The sequence below is a fragment of the Candoia aspera genome, chromosome 7 (genome assembly GCF_035149785.1).
Source record: "Candoia aspera isolate rCanAsp1 chromosome 7, rCanAsp1.hap2, whole genome shotgun sequence".
Classification (NCBI taxonomy): domain Eukaryota; kingdom Metazoa; phylum Chordata; class Lepidosauria; order Squamata; family Boidae; genus Candoia; species Candoia aspera.
In genome coordinates, this window is record NC_086159.1 from 50,538,533 (window position 1) to 50,564,394 (window position 25,862).

Consider the following 25,862-nt stretch of genomic DNA (forward strand, 5'->3'; position numbering starts at 1 on the left):
TAACTGAGGACTACCTGTAATGGTTTTTCATTCAGGATGTCTACTTCCCGTAGTCATTTTACTTTCACCTGAATTTCTTTCACCTTTCTTCCATGTCCACTTTTCCACTAAATACACAGTGAAACTATCAAAAGATGGTTCATTCCTCATCTTTTATCAGGAACAATTAAGTAATTTATTCTTCTCTATTAATTTCTTTTTCATGTATACATATGAACAGATATACTAAAGCATGTATATGAGGCAAACCCTTTTGTAAGCAGATACCATTCTCATTCATTCTTGGGTCTCTGAATAACCCAATTACTTTTTTGTGTTATCTCATCATTCATTCCTATTATCTAACATAATGACTTGCTACCTTGGTTCACATTCAATCAGAATTTTGCACTCCCCCCCCAATTCATCCAAAGTCTCTCTATTCTCACAATTCAGTGGCAACTAAAACCTACCTATGAATTGCTAACAGTTTTGTATGCATCCACAACAATCTAGATGGTATTAATTTCTACATTCAAAACATATTTTAGATCTTTCTTTCAAGATTAAACCTACATTTCCACTTCCATGCATACATTCATTAACTCACTTGCTTTCAGTGTGCACAGACAGATTTTTCTTTTTTAATTTCAATCATTAACACATGATCTTTGCCATTTGTTCCTCTTGCATTCCAAGTTACAATCTTCCATATGCCATAGTTGTCAACAGATGGGCTCATGAATATTGACCACCCCACTCATCATGGTCAATTAAACCTTTCACATTATTTTTATTAAGACAGAGAAAGTAGCAGATCAGGTTACCAGACTTAGTTGCCTTGTGCTACATGCAGCATTACCTACTAATGATTGGGACAGTATTGGTCAGTTTTGGCCCATGTGGAACAGAATGTCTCAACCACAAACAAAACACACTCACACTATTTTTTGCAAGCCAGGATCTCTAATCTAGAAAAAACCTTGCAAACCAGAATAGAGTTGCCCATATCTGACCAACTAGGAGTTAATGCATGGTACTGGTACACTAAAGATACTTATTCAGCACTATCAAATTTTCATTTAAATTCAAAGCGGTGGAAGGAGTCAATGAATTCAAAATAGAAGATAGAAATTGAATCCATAGATTCTAAATGTTGCAGCATAGTTTGGTTAAACCTGGGATAATTAAATGTAGATTTTCAACAGGGAAAAACATTTTATGTCTAACTAACAATTCACAATTACTATGAACTACCACATTTTGCATTCATGTTACCTTGAATTAACTGTTCTTCATATGTCTTTTACTTTGCATAACTAGTTTTTTCTTATACTAGGTCTTAAGAAAAAGTATCAGAGATTGAAAGAAAGCTACATGGAGACAATTTATTATGGTCTCGATATTACCAGAACATTAGATAGTAGGACAGAGAAAAATATTGCATGAGAGATCATGCAGCTGCAGAGTAAAGAAGGAAATGAGGGAATTGCTCATCACAAGCATCTTCTAAGATTATGCCAATGAATCCCAGAAAGCACACTGAAATGCAATTCTGAGTATACAGACATTTACTTTTGCTGGGTGGGATGATAGTAGATATGTGAAAAAATCTTTGAAAATATCCACACACACACACCCAAACAAAGAGAGGGGAACAGAAAGAGCAAACATACAGTGCACTAAAATCTATACCAAAATCCAAGTAACCTTCATTAAAATTGCATGACTCTTTTCCAAGCTCTTTTCACATAACCATGAATGAGAAAAGGAGCAGGAAGTTTAAATATCAGAATAAAGAGGAAAAAAACAAGGCAAATTCCAGGCTGATACAATGTATTTGCCAATGTTTAGGATCAAATTTACCATCTTAGAAAATTTCCATGAGTAAATATGCAGCGTTTCCATTAGAGAAACAATTTTAAAGACAATCTACTCACCTGCGACCACATTCTGAATATTTACCAATATTTTTTAATATTAAGGCAGCTGTTAATCGGATGTGTTTAGTAATTGGTCCCTCTTTTTCATCCTTAGTCAGAAAAGAAAACAAGTTTTTAGAACAAGTGTCATAACCATTTCTTTCCAGTATATAATCCATACTCATCCTACTTACTGTGAAATCTCTGAAAATGAGGTTTCGTGATCCCCGCCTTAATGCCATGAGGGCAGCACTAGGGTGATTGACAATGGCCTTCTGTGCTCTGGGAGTGGAAGAAGCACCCCCAGCAGTTGGCGGCCTGAATGGATTTACAAGTAAAGATAATTACACAGGGATCTCTGGCACAAGAATTATTTCCTTCTGCTAAATTGGTGCTTGGTACCAACAGTTTGTAATTAATTATTATAAATTGTCTTTTATTTTGTAAGATAATGTTTTGTAAGCATTATTAATGCATTGCATTTTTTTTCTTCTTGATCTTTGTTAATCTACCCACTTAAATGACAACAGCAAATCCCACAAAACATTCTGGATAGAGCAATGCTTCCCACAGCTCCAAAAGAACTGAAAGCCTTGGGAATAAGGAAAAATTGTAGTTTTCTTTCATTATTTTCTACTCTTTTTAAAAGTATTTAAAAGTATTATTCTTTGGGGGCAGAAGATTATACAGGTCTAAAATAGTATTTAATTTTGTGTTGGCAGCACGTCGAGAACTTGTCTTTTCATCTAACATATCCAAAACTTCACCGAGTCTGTCTTCTTTTTGCCTTTTAGACACTGGAAAAAGGCAAAAGCTTCAGAGGTTTTTAAAAGAAACAAATTTTGCAGAAATATTAGACAACTGTGAGAGCATGAAACATGTCAAATTTCATAGAAATCAGCGCAGAGATTAATTACACAATCTTCTGATGACAACTGTTTGTTCAAGCCACTTTTGCAGTGTTCTTAAAAGCTCTGACTACAATTTTTACTCAGACCAGCCTCCTTATCCTTGATGAGTGATACTGCCCAATACACTAAATCATACCAACATACTCATCAATACAGCCAAAATGGGATGAGGGAGGAATACTACTAGTATTCTACTAGAATACTATCAGTATATAACTAGTTAGTAGTAATAATACTACTAACAAGAAAGACACACAGATATGTCCACTGATAATTTTACACAATTAAAAGTCTACCAGAGAAAGAAAAGATAAAGAAAGGAAGACTAAATTAAACTAGTTCAGCTGAAAAAACACTTTAAATACTGGAATATAAGACAGACAATACTATACTACAAGTTGAAAAAGGAAGGAAGGAATGGGGGAGGAGAGAAATGAAAAACTGAATAAACAAACTAACTGAAGAGGGTCCAGTGACAATAGGAATGAAGATGTTGGACTAAAAATATATTAGATTTTTTAATTTGAAATTTCTATTAAAAATAAATTGGTTCAGTAACTTTTGCCATTTAGCTAATATAGAATTAGGCAGAGTAACTGATATTATTTGAAATAAAAAAGTGATTTTATATGATACATACATCTTAACTGCAAAATATGTAGCTTTGGATCATTTTCCTCAATAAATAAAAGAACAAGTGTAATGTTTTTGACTCATTTCTTTAGTTGGGTTCTTTATCTAGTTTTAGGACTTGTGTGGAGAACAGGTCACATTTTAGGACATATTTATGGAGAAATATTAAAACCTAAAAAAGGTTTATAAACTTTTAAGCACCACTGTAAATCTCTAAATTTTTTATTGTCATGGCTAACACTGTTGTAAAAAAAAATTAAAATCTTGGTTTAATATACACATTGGATAATACATCAGATCTTCTGTGTTCCAGGCACTACGGTCATAGATTCACATGAGATTTTTGTGAGAAGAGTACATTCCCAAATAGCTGACAATGGCCGTTAAAAAAACTGGAATTTCTTAGAGATGGTCATTGAGGATTAACCTGTTGATCCAATCGTCTGTTCTCCCTTATCCTCCAGGAAGAGCTAAAAACTTCTTAAAAAATTACTGTTCTTTCCATAAGATATAATTGAATGATTATGTGCTATCAAGTCAATGTAGACTCTTAGCAACCATAAAGGTATTCTCCAGGAGGATTTGTCCCCAACCTGATCCTTCAGGTCTTTGAATGGTGTACCCATCACAGCTCTAATTGAGTCCATCCACCTTACTGCTGGTCATCCTCTTTTCTTCCATATATAAGATACAGAATGGCCAAATTACACAATGGAACTCCACAGAGGATCTTCAATCAAAGAGGCAATGTGAGTTAGGTAACTGTCCCAACTCGAGTGACTCTGAAATGTTCTATTCTACATCAGATTTGGGGTTCACAACAAATCTGAGCATAACCCTAATAACAGGATTAAAAGTGGAAAAAAAATGTTCTTCATTCAAAATGGCTTACTCCAAAGATTGTCAAATGCTTCTTCACCTTCCCCAAAGTAAGCAGGTTATAGGGATTATTCAGCTGACATTGGAAAAGGGTTTTACTTTATAAACTGACACTGATTTTCTCTATTCTCCCTTAAGATATATATTGAGATTGTTAAGTCCATATGATGCAAGGGTTAAGGTTTTGGGCTACTACTGGGAAGAACCATGTTCAGCTCTACCCTCAGCTACGGAGGCCAACTGGATGACTTTCAGCCAGTCACTTTCAGCCCAACCTACCTCACAGGTTGTTGTAGAGCTAAAATAAAACGTTAGCTGCCTTGAGCTCCTGGAAGAAAGGAAGGCTATAAATCTAATAACTAACTAAATAATTTTGGAGATAACTAATGAGTAAAATACAGAAAAAATGTTTTGCCACTATTAAGGTAGCACAGTTTTAGTATACTACACAAAGCATAAATGGGGCAAAATATATTTATACACGTATGGTATATATTGTATATTGAGGGAAACTGGATTGAAAGATGAGCAGAGTTTTAAAAGTGGAGGAAAGAATATCAATAACCTGTGCTGTGCTGATGACACTACTCCAGCAATGCAAATGATCTGCAAACTCTACTAATGAAATTCAAGAAGCACAGAGAAAAATGGAACTAAGATTAAATATAAAGAAGACCAAAGTTAATGAATGACACCAGGTGCAGCAATCAGCTTTAGAACCGAAAATGAAAATATTGAAGTGGTGGATAGCTTGTGCTTTTTAGAACCAACTATCAACAGTGGGAACTCAGAGTCAGGAAATACAGTATACTGCAGACTAGCACTTTGCAGCATAGCAATGAAGGTCTTGGAAAGGTACTCAGACACCATGTTGTGTCTATACCTACAAAAATCAGAACTGTGCATATAATGTTTTTTCTTCTGACATTCTATGGAAGTGAAAGTTGGACTTTGAAAAAGGAGAACACAAAAGGTATTGATGCTTTTTAATTTTGGTATTGGAGAATACCTGAAAATACCATGGATAGCTAAGCAAACAAATAAATGAATCATAGAATAAATCAATCCAGAGTTTTCATTTGAGGAACAAATGATCATGGCTCAAATTATCGTATTTTAGACATACTATATGAAGACTTAAGGGACGCGGTGGCGCTGCGGGTTAAACCGCTGAGCTGCCGATCGGAAGGTTGGCGGTTCGAAACCGCGCGGCGGGGTGAGCTCCCGTTGCTCGTCCCAGCTCCTGCTCACCTAGCAGTTCGAAAACATGCAAATGTGAGTAGATCAATAGGTACCGCTTCGGTGGGAAGGTAACGGCGTTCCGAGTCGTCATGCTGGCCACATGACCCGGAAGTGTCTATGACAACACCGGCTCTAAGGCTTAGAAACGGAGATGAGCACCGCCCCCTAAAGTCGGACACGACTGGACTTTACGTCGAGGGAAACCTTTACCTTTACCTATATGAAGACTTAGCTCTCTTGGGAAGTCAGTGCTGCTGGGAAAGAAGATGGAAGAAAAGAGAAGAAAACAACTACCAGCAAGGTGGATGGACTTGATTGCAACACTGATAAGTGCAACACCGGAAGACTTGAAGAGCCAAGTTGGGGACAGATCATTCTGGAAAAAGTCTATGTGGTTACTAAGAGTTGAACCACATTGATGGCACATAATTATCAATTATGTATGCATGTATTCATGTTTTCACATCATTTGTGTACCACTAACTCCACATGAACATATACAGATAGATAAGCAATTTGTCACCCATAAGCACTACCACTTTCTGCCAGACTTGCTTTGGAACCCTTAATGAAAATTTTAACTTAACTGATCATATCTTGCTTAACACTGCATATTTTCACAGAATTCATCATAAAATATATAACCTGCAACTCTTTTCATATCGAACACAGTGGGATATATTTCTGAGTAAACTTATGAAAACTGTACTATTAGATTATTAAGGGAGTTTACATCTCTTACTTTGTGGAAGGTTTTGAATTTCCTACTTGTCCATGTTCATCTTGCTTTAATCCCGCAAGGAGAGCATCTCGTGAGCAATGCTTATCCTGATTGAGAAAGAGAGAGTAGTATTATTATATCACACTGGGATTAATTTAAGTCTGACTGGTGAACTTGCATAACCACTAGGGATTATGCACATCCAAATGAATGCATGGGGACTGTACCTGAATGGACAGCATCAACAGGAGATTCTGTATACTGGCCAGTCAATATGGATAATCAGCAACATAAATCAGAGAAAGTGAATTTTTAAGAGTCATTTTGTACATTAGGTTAATAATATACACAGCTTCTTTATTTACTGAGAAATGAAAATGATAGGAATCACATGATTTTGGAAACCATTCTTCTAGATAATTGCAGAATACTTAAAATCTTGCATTTACTGTGAACATTTGATACGTTATGTCACTATTAGCAGTTTAAAAAACTTGGATATAACTAAACTTTAATCTCGTATCAAAAGGAACTGATAGTTCAATTGTATACATCTGTACCAATCTCAATGAAGTCAAAGGAGATTACTACATTCAGAGAGAAATTAACAGCATACATACCTTCAGCACAAGATCTTTTATTAATAATATATTGTCAACTTTAATTAGACTCTATTCTTATGGTTAAAGTATTGACCAATTATTCTGCTCTTTTATTATTTTAAAAATCTTATACTTGCTTTGGTTCTCTGTACAGTATTTATACAGGATACTTCTAGGAAGTTAAAAATTTAAAAAATTTAAATGGATGCTGCCCTGGGATTATGTTTAACAAATTGTGATTAAAAATTTTATAAATAAATAAAACATATACACATAGCTTGTCCATCAATCAGTATGATGTCTGGTCAATATGAAAAATCCCTAATGAATATAATTTCATAATTTGCAGCTCATTTTCCGTAATTACTTTGAAATTCAGAAGGGAATTTAGGAAACACTTAACAGGTTATTTCTTCTGTGAGTAAATACCATTTTCCTCTCTAGAACTCTAGAATTTTCCAAAGCAAGTTGAGAATCTCATTCTTGTGTCTTTTCACTGATGCATAAAAAAATGTACAAAACTCTTTAGAGCAGTGAAAAAACTTACATAATGCCATGCCTCACAATCATCCTGTCTTTTTTGTACCTCCAGAATACTATAAGATGAAAGATTTGATTGAGAAGGCCAGTACTTCCTAGTTTTCTTTAACCACTCAATTCATTCCTGTTGACATTTTTCCTAGACAGCAATGACCATGTCATGGACCACTAGGGCTACTTTCAGTTTCTTTATTCAAACTCTTTCTACATATTTATAGAGATTCAGATGTTTATTATTCCTACTTCACAAATAAGAATTGCAATAAAGTTTTGCAGCAAATGTCTCGGTCTTATTCAGTGCTCCAGAAATTTCTAACATCCTTTTATTTATATGAAAATTGTCTGTTAAACCCTGGAAAAGGAATGAGAAATGTCTACCTGTAGGTGGGTAATGAAGGAAAACCTTTGTCTCTGAAAAGGTTCACAGCCCTCCCACAAACACTGTCCAGGGTAGACATCTTTTCCTCCATGCTCAGTCGCAGCATGATAGAAAACCTGGGATGGTGTATGAAACCACCTGGAAAATGGAAGGAATATTAATTTTGCAGAAAAAGGTATACTGTTTTGCAATCAATTTCTTCACCTAGTCATTACATGTAAATCATGAAAAGCAGAAGTTATTCAGTAAGTGGCAAACCGAAATTATTCAGAGGTTCTATTTACCATTTTCAAGAGCTGCCTGCACAAGTTTTCTACAAAGGAAAAGGCAGCCCAATACAAGTCAACTGAAATGAAATATTTCATACATTTTACTAGCTAGTAGCTAAGCCTATAAAGACTTCCCCTATTACCATGGCAGTGTTAAAAGTTTGTAACACTGACTAGTTATGTAGAGAGGGGTTTGAGTGGGACAAGAAAATCTGTTCCACTTGTGGCATGAGAGGGAAAATGTATCCATTTCACTGGACTCTGAGATAGTTACTCCATGACCCAAAAGATACATCTTGGGGAAAAAAAACACTATTTGGTTTATATTATTCTTTAATACCTTCTCTGTGAGAAATAGAGTAAAATGTGGAGGGAGCCAATCACATAGAATTGGGCTGTGTGCAGAAAAGCTGTATGAGCATCAGTGATACCCAAATAATTATTTAATTATCTGCAGAAAGGGCAGAGCATTTAAGTGGCTAAATGTGTGAATGACACATTCAATTATTTGGAAAAGTAAAATTCCACTGACTGCGAAAAGCTCAAGAACATTATTCCAAAACGTGGAAAACAATAACAACCACAGATTAAATGTAAGGCAGTTGAAAAATGTGATGTTAGTTTCTGCAGGGCTTCTCTGGGTTCTTATGCAAGATTCCAAATGCACAAAGCCAAACATGGCAAATATGTAAGTACAAAGAGAGACACTCAAAGTGATAGTGTAACGGACACCACTTACTTCTAAGGCAAAACTATGAACATCTGGGTGCTATGAGGGTGGTAGTAGGGAGAGGGGGATGAGTCCTCTTCAGCAAAAATTTCAGTGATAGAGAACTAGAGAAGGGAAATTCTTGGCTTTCTAAAGATTTGCTATTTCAGTTAGCTGACAAGGAACAGCTCAACACTGCTTGCAGTTTTTTACCTATTGGCCAACTTGTCGTAACTTTTGGTTTTAGACAATAAACAAATTAAGCTAGCCAATTACTTACAAAAGTATATGTTGCAGCTACAACGAGAATATTTGAATTCTCACATTAGATGTTCCTATGTTTAACAGATGCAGGTCTGATTCCTGCATCTTAGAAAATCTGAAAAACTCAGCATGCATATAAAGTATAGTCAGTGTTTTAAAGGGCTTTAAAATTGATGCAGTCAACAAAAACAACTTCTATATTGTATAAAATTAATGCTTAACACTCACTTTTTACAGGATTGCCAAAGACACATGAAATTTTGTCCAGGTTTTTTTACTTGTTCTGCATGTGGACTTGATACAGTATACATAGAAGGTGGCAAACTGACAGGTGGACCCTGAACTTGCATTGTTGGTACCGGTATTACAGGTGTGCTCTGTGAGAAAATGTTTTAAAAATAAGGATTTATTATTTATATAACAAATTCATAATCTGCCCAACATCCAGTGACTCTGCCTTAAATGTTTTACTATTTCACATATTTAAATAACTATTAAAGAGCTCTATATCATGAGTAGCTTTCCATGTTTTTATTTCAGCAAGTAGACTGTAAACACTGTCTCTACAGAGTAAAAGATAATATAAAAGTAGAAGTCTAGGTGCTATTTATAGACTTGCTCAATAGTCTATCTACATTTGGTCTATTTTTATTTTCTGTGTTCAGCACAGAATTAGATCCAATTTTAAGGAAGATTTCCAGATGGCAACTGCTTTCTACCAAAACAAAAACAAAAACTGGGCAATTCAAAACATATTGCATAGTTTTAGTAATCTTTTTCAGACTAAGCAATTTAAAGTGTCTTCTGCAAAGCTACCGTATTATTTTTGGCTCTCTCTCTCTCTCTCTCTCACACACACACACACAGAGCTGACAATCCCCTTTAGTAGAAAAGCCACATAAAATACTTCTTGTATTCAGATGGATGATAAAGAGTGCTTAAAAAAAGCATGTCAATGTCAATGTTAAACTGAAACCTTTTTCTGTTATTTATGTAGCTTTCCAAGGTTTGCTTTTGTTCCTAATGACAAGTTTCCAACATGGCAGCAACCCTCAAACCCACTTGTCTTACATTAAAAGTCTCTTTGCATTATCAACATATTCACATTGACACAAGCAATTCCTAAAGCAGGTATATCAAATAAAAATAGACATTTACACATACAAAAGAATAAACATAAGCTGCAATCCTCTTGCCCTAAACTGAACTTAGTATGAAAGTTTTGCTTGGCTGGCAATACTGTAGATTACTGAATGTATGTTCAGTAAGTTATGAAGTTCAGAAGAGAACATTCAATTTACAAACCTAATCACTGCATCTATGGACTTCACAGCTTTATATACAGAACAATGCTTAAATACCTCCTGCAACTACGCACCTGCTTTCTACCACTAAACTCATCAAATCAAGCTGAAGCAGCCAATAAGGTTGGAGCTTCCTGAAGTGTTGCCAATTTGCTTTCCACACAAGGCTATTTAAACAACTGTGTTTACAAGGGGGAACATGAAAAAGTGTACTCTACTCAAAAGATGTTTTGTAAGAATTCATATAAAATGGCTGCAAGCTATGTTAATACACTGCAAAGCTATCTCATTTGAAAAGTAACTTTGGAGCAAAGAGCAATATTCCCAGTATATCATTGCAATTGCAAACTAGCAGGAGAAAGGGATAAGGAATAATGGGAAAGGCACAAATAACGATTTTCTGACTTGTGAAGCTTGGTTTACTGACTACATCACACAGCTTGAGATCTCAAGCAAGTCAGCTTATCTGCACAGTATGAGAGAAGTCTTACTAGCACCTGCTTGTCCTCTGTATACTACTTAAAAGTAGTATATAGCTAAAACAGGAGCCAAGTAACCAATAGCATTAATGACCTATGACCCACTGAAGCTTCCAGCTTAGGAACCGCTGAAAAGCAGTAAGGAACTTGTTCAGTGTGAGAAACAGATAATGAGTCTGTTTATTTATATACTTCTGTCTCTGAAATTCTACTCATTTATGAAGTCTGCAGTCCTGTGGAAAGAAACATCTTTTATTGATCTTAAGTAAACACACACTCAAATTCTATTCAGTAAAAATGCTTTAAACAGAAAATGATAAAAACAAGCATTCAGCAATGAATGTCAGAATAACTTCAACCACCCACTGTAAGGAAACCCATTTCAGAGAATGTATATTTAAAATTTGAAGGTTAGATCCAGAGTTGTTCTCCACAGATGGGGGAGAGGTACCATACTGGATGAAAGCAAAAGATGATTTCCCCCAGTTCAGCTTTGCACAGGACTACAGTATTTGTAAATAGGAACATTTATTTAAAATTGTTGTCCACATTCCTACCTTCCATTGCTATCATATTTTTGGAAAAGAAATTCTAAATATTTCATTTCATTTCATTTATTATTTATTTAATTTCTCTTGCTGCCCATTTTATGTATGATGGCTATTCGTGTTTTTTTCTAAAATTCTGAAGAGAAACCCAGAAGTAGATAGGTTTCTTTAAGCAACAACTTTTTAAAAATGGGCAATAAAGACTTTTTCAACTTTTATTCTACTCATACATCTCATTAGGAGCTTTTTTCTTCAGATATTAATGCTTAAGGGAGCTCAAATGGGAAGAGGCGCTTATAGTTAAAAACAGAACCTTGAACTGAAAACCATGCAGCACATAAAATGCGAGTAACAGGTATTGCTCCCATTTTTCTGGGCTAGGTTATAAATTCTAATGATCTACCAAGCTGTAATTTTGTGATTACTGTCCTGCCTCAGGTGGCACATGCAAACACATGGCTTAAGTTGCTTGTTTTACCTGTAAGCAGGACTAACAAGCTGTCTGTAAATGCACGCACATATTCTCACAAGTTCCAGAATATAAGTAACTTGTGTACACTTAGTCTACCTCCAAAGGAAAGGTCATAAGTATCATCAGGTCACAATCTAAGAGTCCAAATATGAATCATCAACCAGTCTGGGTTCCAAGCAGCAGAGTTTTCACAGGCAATAGGTAAGTGCATAAAGTTCTGGCAAGTGAAATAGTTGTTTCCAAGACAACTGCTGGGCAGCAATGTCTCTTGAATGGAGTCCATGCCAAATGCAGGCAATCAAGGGCAAGAACACCCTAGCATTGCAAGAAGTCATGCATATCTCCTCTGTTCTGCTCTGCACTCGGCTCTGTGCGCTCTAGGGCTGGGAAGACATCCCAAATCAGGCCCCTCATCTACTGCTGCCTCCAGCTATCTCAAATGTTTCTTGGCCATGTTAGCCTTTACTGCCTGACTGCTACATCCCCCTTGAGGCTGGCATTCATCTGGGGCACCTTGAGCAGCTTTCTTCATTTCAGACTCTTCTAAGTTGGCCACAATTACCATAAAAAGGCCAGATCACTTACTATGTATTTTAATTAGAGTGCATGCAGGGTTAGAATAGGATGGATAACTTCAAATGAGAGAATGATAGTGTACTAATTAGATGGAGGTGACAAAAGGCATTCCTAGCCATCAAAGCTACCTGTGTATCTATCAGCAAGGATGGGCAGAGAATTCTACTAAGGAGAAGAATTCCAGCCATGATGAGAAACCTAGGTTCCAAGGTGGTATTCACAAAGAAGCTTCTGCAGAACCAGTTTAGGCCATCCCTAAGTTAACCACTGTGGATTTATATCAGAGACAGGTTTTTTCTCAGGCACTGACTCTGAGAAAGTACATTAGAAGATCCATGTGAACACTGGTTGAGGCCATACCAATACTAGTATGAATCTCAACACAATATACTTACCCCAAAACAGACAACCCATGCACACAAACATAGATATCTAATTCTTTTTTCTCATACACATATACCATTCTATACATTCTCTCCATTCTCACAGATACCATTTACTCACATACTCAAACATATCCGCCACATAAAGGTGATGCAGGAAGAAATCACTCTCCCTCTCTGCTTTTCCATGCTGCATTTGTGAAAAAATATTCTTTCTTACTGCACAACATAGAAAGGAAATATACAGGTCCTGAGGAGAGAGGACAAAATCTTGGGGGGGGGGGGGGAACCCCAAGAGGCCAAATGTGCAACTTTGTGGGTGATATCAGGATCAACAGCCAGAAATTACAGGTCTGTTAAACAATATCAACTTAATTTATTCTTTGAGTAACCTACAAGACATGATATAAGCAATCAAAGCTAGCTTTTATCTGGATTGAATATCTACAAAATGGGTTCTTCACCTCCTTCCCCCATCTTCACCTTTTTAATCATCTGATGCTGGAAGAAGCAACACCAATAAAGGCTCAGTAGCAGCATCTTATTCTATCTCAGTAATAAACATATATGCATACATAAAAAATTAAAATTATAACCATGTCATACTTTGTGGAACAAAGTATACTGTTTTTTAAAAGAAATTCTTCAGCTTCTGGAGTACTGAATCAGAAAATATGAGCTGTCCACTGGATAGACCATGTTCTCAATTAGTTCATTTCATATATATTATATAGTAGCATTATAATAGTTTGCTATTATTTAGAATTCAAACAGCATCTAGCCAAAATGTACGTAAATCATATAACTGGATGGGTACATGCCTGTCTTAGGACAGGTATGATGGTAATCTCTCTCTCTCTCCCCCCCTCTCTCCATGAAATGGGAATCACAGATAATTTTTAAAAACTTTAGCAGCTTAGTAATAATTAAACTATTAATATTACTGTTCATTTATCATATTCTATTTTTCCATTTGTTCCTTCCTTGACTCATATCTATGATAGTGTAGAGAAGTATACTTTCCAATACATTGATTAGTTAATAGTTATTTATAAGCTACTATCTGAGTGACTCCAGGAAGCTTACAACTACATTAACAACATTCATAAAAGCAGTAAAACTTAAAATTTTGCTGCTCGTATCTATTCAGAAATGCAAATTCTTAGAACACAATCAATTACAATAATGTTAATTTCAATTAAAGCAGGCATTACATGTCTTTAGGCTCTGGGAATGCAGGGGGCCAGCTTTGCAAGTACAGACAATGCACCTAAGTGGCTCATCTAAAGGACACATAATTTCAGTTTCCAAAAAATGGACTGACACCTGATGAGCCATGGTATTTTAATGCAAGAGTGCCAAAAGTGATTTTGCAGTTGAAATTCTGATAAAGGGTTTTAGGAAGTTCAAGTTTATAATATCTACAAATTAACTGCCATCTACAATTTTATATTCTCAAAATAATTCTAAAATATTGTCATGGCAGAACTTTCTTTTGTAAAAGCAATGCAGATTCTTGCCAGCAATTTACCTGTAATGTCACTATGCCTGTAATTTCCTGACTCCTTTTTAGGTTAGTATTAGTGACAATGTGAAAATTTTTCTTGGAAGAGGAAGAATAATTTCAGTTTGTAGTTTAAGAACACTGAGATATATGCCTTCTGATGAATTGTTAATTAGAAATTTATGTCATCACATCTATTTGACCTTTCTTCACACACTGTTGTTGAAAATATTTGAAACAAGTTATAAAGTATTTGTCCAACAAGATTCAAAGTATTTCTCCAGTATCTTTCATGGTGAAAGCCAAGACAAACAATTAATTCAGCATCATTAACTTTTAAAGTTCAGAAATGCTTGATTTTTATATTCTTAGAAATGAAATTGAACAGCGAATTGCATTGTTCTAAGACTACTTTAGATCCTAAGATAAATAAATGAAAAGAAATTGATAGAAAACTGGGCAATGCCTTCCTGATTTTAATCTTTAAGCTAGTTCTGCCCCTTTCTAGGCAGCCATTTGCAACCAAACCTACACTACAAAGAAACAGTTTTGTGAACTTTCTTCCATTTACTTATTATTTGAAAACAAGACAGATATCAGTCCCAGAATCATTTTATATTCTTCTTTGTTGTCCCAGTTTTCAGTTTAGGTTCTTGGCTTCTAATCTTGAAAAAGAGGTCAAGTAGAACAAACAAAAACTTCATACAGGTATCTCGAAGATGGCTTACAGAAGATAGAGATTAGCCGTATTATCAATCAACATAAACAACAAACAGGAAGAGAGTCATGATAACTTATGAGCAACTGGAACATAATGTTAAATGATCTTACAGCTTCTGAGTGACTAGAAATGCAGCATTTGCAAATCATATATAATTAAGATGAAAAATTACAATTTAGATTTCCTTGTTTAACTGTTTAACAGATTTAAAGCCTACTTTACAAAAATATTACTCATAAAGAAATTACAGTTTAAAGATTCCTAAACAAATCCTAAACAGCAAGCTATATCTATATATCTATATGAATGATAAAATAGCATCAGGTAACAAAACATTTGTTAAAATTTTAGTTTTAAACTAAAATTAATCAAATGACTGCTGGAATAAATAAATCTTTCCCACCAAGGTAAGACCTATGCACCATTTCAGGTGGAGCATTCCAAACATGTAGTGCTACCAATTGTAGTTTCTGGACATGAATTCCAATATGCTACAGTAACCAAGCCTGTAAATAACCACTGTCCAATCCACTTTTTCTACGTACAGCTGTAACTAGTGACCTAACTGAAGCTGATAAAAAGCAGCTTTTGTGCACAGACCCCACTGGCTTCGCCATATTATGCAGCACGTCCACGAGATCTCACAAAGTTTAAAAGAACTAGTCCACAGAGTCAGTTGTGCATTGTAATCAGATGAACAAAATTCCTTACCCATGAAACTGCAACCTGGTGTCAGACATGTGTTAAATTGTTTGCCCATATTCATTCATATCTACTTCCTGAAAACTATTCAGAGTTTCTACCACTTCTTTGGGATTAAAGAACAGAAATCAGACAACCTAGTGTACTAATTAGAAATTATCAATATCATCATGAGGCAGGTCTTAGAACAGTCAATAAAAATGGCTACAGAACACAAATACACAGTAACCAAGAAGGCACATAATGTGGAAAAAAGAATGAAATAGATTACTTTAGGAATGGATACAACTTTTACTAATGCACTCTTCAAAATCTCTTTTATCTCTGGTTTTTCTTAGTTACTGTATTCAAATCTCCCAAAATGCTTGTGGACGAAGAATATCATGCAGAAGGATGTCTTAACATTAAACTCTTAACAGATGGGGAGTCCTTGGTGCTCTCTGAGCCTTTTTGTTTTCTTGCAGACGTTTCATTGCCAGATTAGGCAACACCTTCAGTGCAAAGAGGGAGTGGGCCCTGCTCTCTGTTTATATACTGTGGATTGTCTAGCTTGTGTTGGTGGAGGTGTTGTTCTTTTCTTGGGAGTTCTTTGATTGGGCTGTTGTTTGCTGCTTGGTTTGTTGACTGAGTTAATAGTTCTTTGATTAGGGTGTATTGTGCTGTTTGATTGTTCATCTGGTGTTAATCCTAGTGTTAATCTTTGCATATCTGCCTGTTGATTGCTGGTGAGGAGGTGTTCTGGTCTTTCGGCTTTTCTATTGTCTCTTTTGAATGGTATGTAAATGTTGTTTACCTCTATGTGTCTGTTGGTGGCTGCTTTGTCTGAGTGCCAGGCTTCCAGGAATTCTCTATAGAGTTTTAAGATTTGGCTTCGTTTAGGATGCTCACAGTTTCCCAGTTCAAAGTATGGTTAAGTCTGTCCATGTGTTATGAGATTAAGTTTTCATCATGTCTTCTGACTGCCAGTTGGTGTTCGTGGATGTGTTCTGCTAGTCTTCTGCTTGTCTGTCCTACATAGTGGCCGCTACAGTCCTTACACTGTATGTTGTAGATAACTCCTGTTTTTCCTTCTTGGGCTACTGGGTCTTTTGGGTTACTTAGGATTCTTTGAAGAGTTTTAGTTGGTTTATGTGCTACAGTGATGCCATGTGGTTGTAACAGTCTGTTGGTAGTTTCTGAGATGTTTCTGATGTATGGCAGTGTTATCCTTTTCATAGCTTCTGTTGGTTGGGTTGTAGTGGGTTGAGTGGTGAGGCAGTTTTTGATAAAGTTGGGGGGGTATCCATTTTGCTGGAAGATGCTGTATAAGTGATGTTTCCTTTTTCTGGTTTGCTGCAGTGCGTTAGTGCTCATCTGAATAATGTTCTTACGCAGCTCCTCTTGCGGGAGGTTGGGTTGCTTTGGTAATGGAGAACTTGGTTGGTGTGGGTAGCTTTCCAGTAGACTTGTTTCTAACTTGCCATCATTTCCTCTGCTGCTGAGGATGTCCAAGGGTAGTGTGTTGTTGTTTACTTCTTCCCTTGTGAATTTTATTCCACTGAAGATGTTGTTGATGGTTTCATGTGTGTCCTCTAGTTGTCCCTTTTTTATTATGACAATGTCATCTACGTACCGGATCCATACTTTGGGTTGTATGCATGGGAGCGCTATCCTTTCTAGGCGCTGCATTACAATCTCTGCTATGAATCCTGAAATAGGTGATCCCAATGGGTGTTCCTTTGATTTGTTGGTATATTTATCCATCAAACTGAAAGTAGGTAGTAAGGCAGAGGTCAATGAGGTCCATTATTCTGGGTATTTCTATTTTGGTGTATTTGGCTAGGTCAGGTGTGTTGCATAGAACTGCTGCCATGGATTCTTTTGCTAATAACAGCCCAAAGAACTCCCAAGAAAAGAACAACACCTCCACCAACACAAGCTGGACAGTATGTAAACAGAGAGCAAGGCCCACTCCCTCTTCGCAATGAAGATGTTGCCTAGTCTGGCAATGAAACATCTGCAAGAAAACAACAAGGCTCAGAGAGCACCAAGGACTCCACAGTTCAACCCTGAGCTACAAATATTTGCTTCAATTGATCTTACAGATGTATTAAATATGAAAGATAATCTGCACACTATTTAAAATTATCTGAGGTAATTACTCTATGAAATTAAGTTTTCCTTGATGTAAGCTCATTACTATAGGCATAGCATAAATGTTACAAATGAATAAAGTACTCTATGTTACTTTCATATAACCTGTAAAATGTGCTTCATATCAACAATACCATTTGTTTTTGAGGAAAGGAAGTATCTTCTCAAATATATTGATTTTTTTTTAAGAAAATGGGGGTGGATACAAACTTCTATAATAAGGTAAAGTAAGTGAAAGTTAGTTTTAAAAAATCATTCCTACAACTCTTACAGGTCCCATGAGAATTTTAAACTTGTCTGGAAGCTTCAGTCCAAACAATGATGAGTGAATGTTTGTAAACCCTTTAGAACTATCTGTAATTCTGCAGTACTGTGACCTACAATGTGATCTGAGCTTCGTTGATAAAAAGATTCAAGAAACTGTGCACTGTATCATGTCTTTATTGGACACACAGAGGCAACAATCCCTCTCTTTGTTGAAGCAAGCAAGTGAAGTTTTAGTTTTAGTAACTGGTGGCAGCTCTTTTGGCAACCATGACTTCAACCAAATGTTTTCTGTACTTGTCAATCAATTCCACACATCAGCTTGGAGTATTCTGGCCTATTTCCCTTAATAGAACTGCTATAATTTTTTTTATATTCTAGGACTATATTGAATGAACTGCTCACTTCAACATTTCAATTGATTAAGGGCTTGTCTTAGCTATTCCAAAATGTAAAATTCTGCTTCAGTCATTGTGATTTACCATTGTTGTTCTGCTGCATGAACAACATTCATTTAAGCTTCAGCTCACTGATAGATGACCTTACATTCTCCTACAGAATTTGCTGGTATAATCTAGAATCCACTGTTCCTGCAATGATTGTGAGCTGCCAGTCCATGATACTCCCACAGCTTCATGATATGAGATTTTGTTGGAATGCAGTATTTTGTTTTCTCCAAACACATTTCTTGTTAATACTAAAGACTTCCACTTTCATATGTGCTCTAAGAACATGGTTCCAACAACTTTCTAGATCATCCAGATGGTCTTTAGCAAATTTGACAGGCAGCAATGTAGTTTCTAGAAAGCAGTGGTTTCCTACTTGGCATTGTCTCATGCATACTATTCTTGTTCAGTCTTTTCCTTTTGGTGGACTCACGAACACTGAAATTAGACAATGTATGGTCTTCATATACTTTGCCATTATACTGGCATTCTTCGTGTTCTTCCAGACTATCTTATACCTTTAACTCTTGGGATAAATTCTGTTGGATGACATTCTTGGGAAGAATAACAATGGTGTTGCATTTTCTCTACACTGTCTGCCAGACTATGGACTGAAGGAGACCATAGTCCTTAGCAAAGCTTTTATAGCCCTTCCCAGTCTTGTAACTATCAACAATGCCTTTTCTGAGGTCTACAGAGAATTATTTTGATTGAAGCATGATTCACTTCCACAAACCTGTATTATGAAGAGCAGACTCCAACGGTGGCAACCAATTTTTTTTTTTTTAAATAGGAAATAGTTTCCTAAGACCACACCTGATTGTCATACCACTTACTGGGACATCTGATTCAATTTACCCTTTAAGAGATCTAAATAATCTGTCCTAGGACTTTACATACTTTTCCAACAAAGACAATGTTAGCTCTGTATTCAAAAAGACATGGCATAGTACACTGTTTTGTGCATTGTTTGTTTAATCAGAATCTCTTCAGTTAATAGGGCTTAGATGAAGGTCACAGTACTACAGGATTACTTACAGTTCTAAAGAGTTCACAAACTTTCACCACTTTAAGACACACTGAAAACATCCCTGTAGTAACTGACATGATTATGACATTGTTGGTCTGTTGCTCCATCTAATGCAGTCTTATACTGAGATGGACTATTACTTTTTTCACTGCCACTGGACAGACTACTAAATTTTATCTTCATCATGCTTAAAACCAGAAGGTTATATGAATGAAAGATGGAGAGCAGAGAAAGATATCTGACAAAACAATCCTGTTAAAGTCTTCATAGTACATGTCACTTTCCATTGGAGCTGAAAAGCCAATGGAAGAAGAGTTTAACCATTTGTAGACATTAGAACTAATAATATCAATTGACAGCCCCTGAAAATATAGAAAATATAGTTAGATTCTTTTCTACCTGTGCTTTTTCTGCTTTACAGCGGAAAATAATAAGCTGCAGTGAGCTAAAAGAAAAGATTTTCTTGGAACAGGAATTTATGGTTTTAATCAGACAATCATAATAAACTGAAGCTATTTGAAATAAATGAACGTAAGTTATATGATCATACCATTTCTATATCCTTCATTTCAGCTGTGATATAGATTTCATAATTTAAAAAGTAGGCTATCATAAATCCATAAATGGAAGATCAGCAGAGATGAGCACAGCTTGGACTAAGAATTTTTTTTAAATTACCTAAAATGTGCAACCACAAGTAAGAGCATGTGCAGAGACTCTAACCACTGAAAATATCTTCAAACACTTGGAATTAAAAAAGATACCTGAGCCAAATAGCACTTTTATTTTGAAAACGAAATAATTACTGTTTAAATTCCAGCATTGTTTCAACTCTGTACGTAACTCTTTTAGCCTAAAGATTAATGTGAAATGCCTCAGGACAGAGTAAGTAAATGGAGTAAGCATTAGTCCATTATCTCAATTTTCCTGTGCCAAGAAAAAACTCCTCTTTGTTCTACCACATTTTTTGAACTCCCAGACCCACAGACAGTATCCCACAGACCTCAACCACACAACCACTTTCTCACACAGGAAATTACTAGCTGCTTTTTCCCTTAGTAACTTTTCTTTTCTGGATATATTCCTTTGCATAACTCTCTTCCGTTACATTCATGTTCTCTTGAGTTTGGGGGCAGAAGAAAGAGCGAGCCTTATGACATCATAAACATTCATTTCAAATGTATTCCCTACCATCTTTGGGAGAACTCAAAACTTGGAATAGAGAAAATATTAGAGATTGGCTTTTTGAAAGGGATGCTAATAAAGATGCAATTGCAGTACAATCATCCAAATTTTCATCCTGGTACCATCATTATAAAAAACATAGAAGCCTCTCCCAGTACCTGGTTAACATAAGTGCATCACTCAGAAGGGCTTTAACATCCCTTCGCCTGCAGACCACGCCCTCTGCGTATCTTGAAGGGAAGTTTTGTAAGCTCCCTGTTGAACAACGCCTCTGTCCTTGTGGTGTTGGTCAAGTGGAGGATGTTATCCATTATGTCCTCCACTGCCCCATTTACAACGAGATCACGGCCAAATTATTAACGGCAGATGAACTCAAAGGCTCTGATGTTGAAAAACTGATTTATCTTCTTGCAGACGTGTTTCCAACTGTTAGCAACCAAGCTGCTACTTTTGCTCTGCTCTCATTTAAACTTAGGAAGAAATATTTAAGTTCTTAGTTGTACCTCTGGCTCTATTTTGTTGTAACCTTTTTTATATTTAATGCTTCATTATTTTATTTTATAATTTCATCATTTCATTGTTTTAATATATTTTATTGTATTTTATTGTATTCTTATGTTATGACCTGTGGTTACAACAGTAAACTTCAAATGAAACGAAACATTCATTTAACAGAGAAGAGGTTTTAGCCTCTCTCCAGGACATTAGTTTTTAATCAATTTAAATAATAAGTTAACTGAAATCACCTTACTGGCAATTCACGTTTCCATTCCTAATGGTTACGAAACTTAATTCATTTGAGGGATTAATACAAAAATCTGAAGGAAATTCTTATTATGTATCAATCTTTTTTCATGCCTGAGAAAAATCTTGATTTCAAGATTTTCCACATGATTATCTTATGCAGTGAAGGTCATCCACAAACATACAAAAAAGAATGTTAGGTGCAGGAAACTGAATAGGCAAACCTCTAGCATTCAACCTTCACTGCCCTGTAAGTAGTGCTTGCTCCAGAGACTATCCAGTTTTTAGTTCAGGGTGGCCTCCTCTCTGACAAATAATCAGCAGATGTTGGGCTTGGTGAGCACACGAACCGTGCCACAAGAGAACGCTCTTATTTTACATGATCATTACTTTCTACACTGAAGGAATATTTAACATTGACTTTCCTACAGAAAAGATGTACGCTATCCGTCACAAAACTCTTTTAATTTTAGATGATCCTAGAGTGTATCAGGGAGGCCATCAATTTATGTAAACAAAGAGCTTTCTCTTGAGATTGCACACTGTAGGATGTTAGGAAGAAATGGGCAAGTTGCTTTATATAATGATAGATTAATTAAAATCAAAGCAACTGAAATTGTTGACAGTGCTTTGAATCATTAAATTAGAATTAAATCAAGTAACAGTAGATTGTTTTATATCAAGTTTCCCATTTTTATGTTTCCAGAATAAGAGTTAAATGTTAATTAGTTATCATAACAAATAAAAGTGAAATTATTTGTAATTGCCGATTACATTTATAGAACCTAGGAGCATGATCTAAAGTCTCCAGCTATCCATTCCACATTCATTATAGAATTATATTTGATGTGATAGAATTTCTATTTGAGATTTTTTTATACAGAAGCACGCATACTATGCAAGGTACTGGCTGTGAATCCTAAAAGAACTTGCTGTAGAAAGAGCTGGTATTCAGACAAACTTTTAAGGAATCTAATGATTCCTACAGCACAACTTTAAAATTACTATGCTATTTAACAATGGCCTAGCAAATGTATCTTGCTTGCAATGATCAGATATTTTTAATTATGTTCTATACCACAAAGTAGTTCAAAAAATAACTAGCAACCGCTATGAAGAAATCAACATTTATGTTTCCTCTTTCTTGCTTTCTCACATTTTTTATACAGTTCAAATCCTACATTATATGGTGAAATACTTTTCTTACTAATTATGCAGATTTGGTCATGAATCCTTTAATTTTTAAATAACAATTAATTACAAATTCAAAATCACATCTTACAGAAACAAAACATCCAAACCTTGAAAGGGTACTATGATTGCTCATAATATCAATAAAATATACTGGTCCATAATATAAAGGAATTCTTGTCAAATTCCATTTAAATCAATGATACTCGAAAAGTAAGAATGTGCCGAAATCCCTGCAGCTAAAATCACTGGGATGCTGACTAAACATTATTTATACCAGCTATTTAAAAAATATTAAATTAAAAAAAACCAACAAATGTATTTATTAATTTAACAATATTTTTCAACTGCCCTAATTTGAAAAGTTCCTGGCCAGTTTTTAAGAAAGAGCAGTAAAACCAAACAAGAAACAAAAGCAGTTAACAAGGCACAAAACAAGCCTAACAATAATGGTTGTCCAGAGTAATTCAGAACCAAATACACAGTAAGGAAAACATGGCACAGCATTTCTGAAAAGGGGGTGGGGGTGGGGGAAGAGAGCAGGTGATATTCTAAAGCTTGAGGATAATAATGGAAAAGACCTTTCCATGATTTCATCCATACCCCATGAACCTGATGAGGTTGGGGAGGGGGGGAGAGCTCTTACCAGGACCTAGATATTTGGACTGGATGGGCAGTCAATTCTGGCGTCTAACATAATCTGGTTCTAAACCATTTAAGTTTTTATGAGAGGCAAGCAGCAGTTTGAACTGAGCTCAGAAGCCTACTGGCAACCAGTGCAGCAAACTTAATATTAGTATTATTCTACAGTGGTGGGGAGGTCTTGCCAGGAGTTTGGCTTCCACATTCTGTGTGAACTGAAGCTTCAGCAAAAGTAGCTCAATGTGGAATACATAATAGTAGTCCAGCCAAGTGGTACTCAAGGAGAGTGTTACTGTCACCTGGGCATTCCAGCTCAAGGTCGTAACTGGCACATCAACCAAAGCTGAGCAAACGGGTCCTCTGATCTTGGATTATACATGCTGTTTAAGCAGGAGCCTCTATTTTAGAAGACTCCTGTAATGGACGCGGGGGACGCAGTGGCGCTGCGGGTTAAACCGCTACGCTGCTGAGCTTGCCGATCGGAAGGTCGGCGGTTCGAATCCGCGCGACGGGGTGAGCTCCCGTTGCTAGTCCCAGCTCCTGCTCACCTAGCAGTTCGAAAACATGCAAATGTGAGTAGATCAATAGGTACCGCTTCGGCGGGAAGGTAATGGCGTTCCGTGTCGTTATGCCGGCCACATGACCACGGACAGGTCTACGGACGCCAGCTCTAACGGCTTAGAAACGGAGATGAGCACCGCCCCCTAGAGTCGGACACGACTGGACTTTACGTCAAGGGAAACCTTTACCTTTACCTTTACCTGTAATGGAAAATGAGAATAACCTTGGAAGACGGGGGTGGGTGGTGGGGAGAGAGATGCTGCCTAGGGAACGATCAGATAGATGGGGAGAGGAGCCCACAACTGAGTAACGGGAAGAGAAAGAAATTTAGAAAGGATCTACCCTAACTGATCACATGGTAAAAAGGGACGGCAGGAGATTTCTATTTTCAGACTTTCAAGATTCTGTTAACGTAGCCTAACAATAAAGTAGAAGCAGCTCATCTGGTCATGTTTCCTGTCTGGTTTACCTAGGAGGGCTGACATCTTGCAAGTATGAAAGTACAAATCTCCTGCCGTCCCTTTTTACTGCCTGATTAGTTAGGGTGAATCCTTTCTAAGTTTCTTTCTCTTCCTGTTACTCAGTTGCGGGCTCATCCCCCTTTTATCTGATTTTCCCTAGGTAGCATCTCTCCCCCTCCCATCTTCCAAGGTCATTCTCACATTCCATTACAACTCCCCACCCCAGTCAAGTGCAACCTCATCTAGTATAACTACCAAGACCAACATCACTAGATTGTCCAACTGTTTATTAACAAATTACAAATTTGTCTTGCTATGGTTTCATCTCAGAATCTTTTGTCCCTTCCAGTCCATGCTCAGATAACTGTTCAAGACTTCCACGGTATCTCCAGCTTTGCTGGGGGTAGCATTGTATAATGGCCTGTCATCTGCAGACTAGTGATACCTTACATCAAACCCAGCTATTTCATGTAGAAATGAAATGAGCCTTATGGTAACCCACACTAGAGCAACCAAAGGGTGCTCCCCCCATGACTACTGAATAGAACACTCCATCTAGGTAGGAGCTGAATCATCATAAAACAGTGATTCCAACTTTCAACCTTTGCAGATAGTCCAGAAGGATGCAATGGTCAATGATATCAACACTGCAGAGAGGTCTAAAAAGACTGAAGGTCATCCAAAACTGTGAGCAATGCTGCTTCCATCCCATGCCCACACCTGACTAGAAGAGATTCATACAATCCATTTCCTCTAGGATCCTCTGTAGTTGATTTGCAATCACCCTCTGTGGAGGTTCAGGGTGAATGAATCATGCGCAGCCAGATTAAGTTGTGGGTCTTTTTGAAATTATAAAGAAACAGAAACTATACTGTTTTTTTATAATATATCTAAGGTGTATCCCCGGGACGCGGTGGCGCTGCGGGTTAAACCGCTGAGCTGTCGATCGGAAGGTCGGCGGTTCGAAACCGCGCGGCGGGGTGAGCTCCCGTTGCTCGTCCCAGCTCCTGCACACCAAGCAGTTCGAAAACATGCAAATGTGAGTAGATTAATTGGTACCGCTTCGGCGGGAAGGTAACGGCGTTCCGTGAGTCATGCTGGCCACATGACCCGGAAGTGTCCTATGGACAACGCCGGCTCCAAGGCTTTGAAACGGAGATGAGCACCGCCCCCTAGAGTCGGACTCGACTGGACTTTACGTCAAGGGAAACCTTTACCTTTACTAAGGTGTATATGTAAGTGGACTCCTTATTCTGATTAACGCTTAGTTATATTTTTCTTGGGCAATGATTTCGGACAGGGCCTTAGGTTCTTGACAATAAACAGTGGTGTCCCGGAGCTTTCTTTTTCCTTTGTGCAATTTTAAAATGATCGAATATTATTTATACTTTTTGTAAGCCTAAACTTTGAGGATCGATACAAATAGGTAATTTAAAAATATGTATTATTTCCCCACCTGATACATA

At 36.6% G+C, this 25,862-nt stretch overlaps 1 protein-coding gene across 1 annotated transcript in view; it reads right to left on the reverse strand.

The window, feature by feature from the left end:
- ARID2 (AT-rich interaction domain 2) overlaps positions 1–25,862 on the reverse strand; it is a 99,420-nt gene that overhangs the window by 2,997 nt on the left and 70,561 nt on the right. Inside the window, exons 16-20 of the mRNA XM_063309383.1 lie at positions 9,279–9,427; positions 7,808–7,946; positions 6,309–6,394; positions 2,096–2,219; positions 1,920–2,011 (exon numbers count right to left, since the gene is read on the reverse strand). Of these exons, the coding sequence (XP_063165453.1) occupies positions 1,920–2,011; positions 2,096–2,219; positions 6,309–6,394; positions 7,808–7,946; positions 9,279–9,427 (590 nt within the window). The remainder of the gene's footprint in view (positions 1–1,919; positions 2,012–2,095; positions 2,220–6,308; positions 6,395–7,807; positions 7,947–9,278; positions 9,428–25,862) is intronic.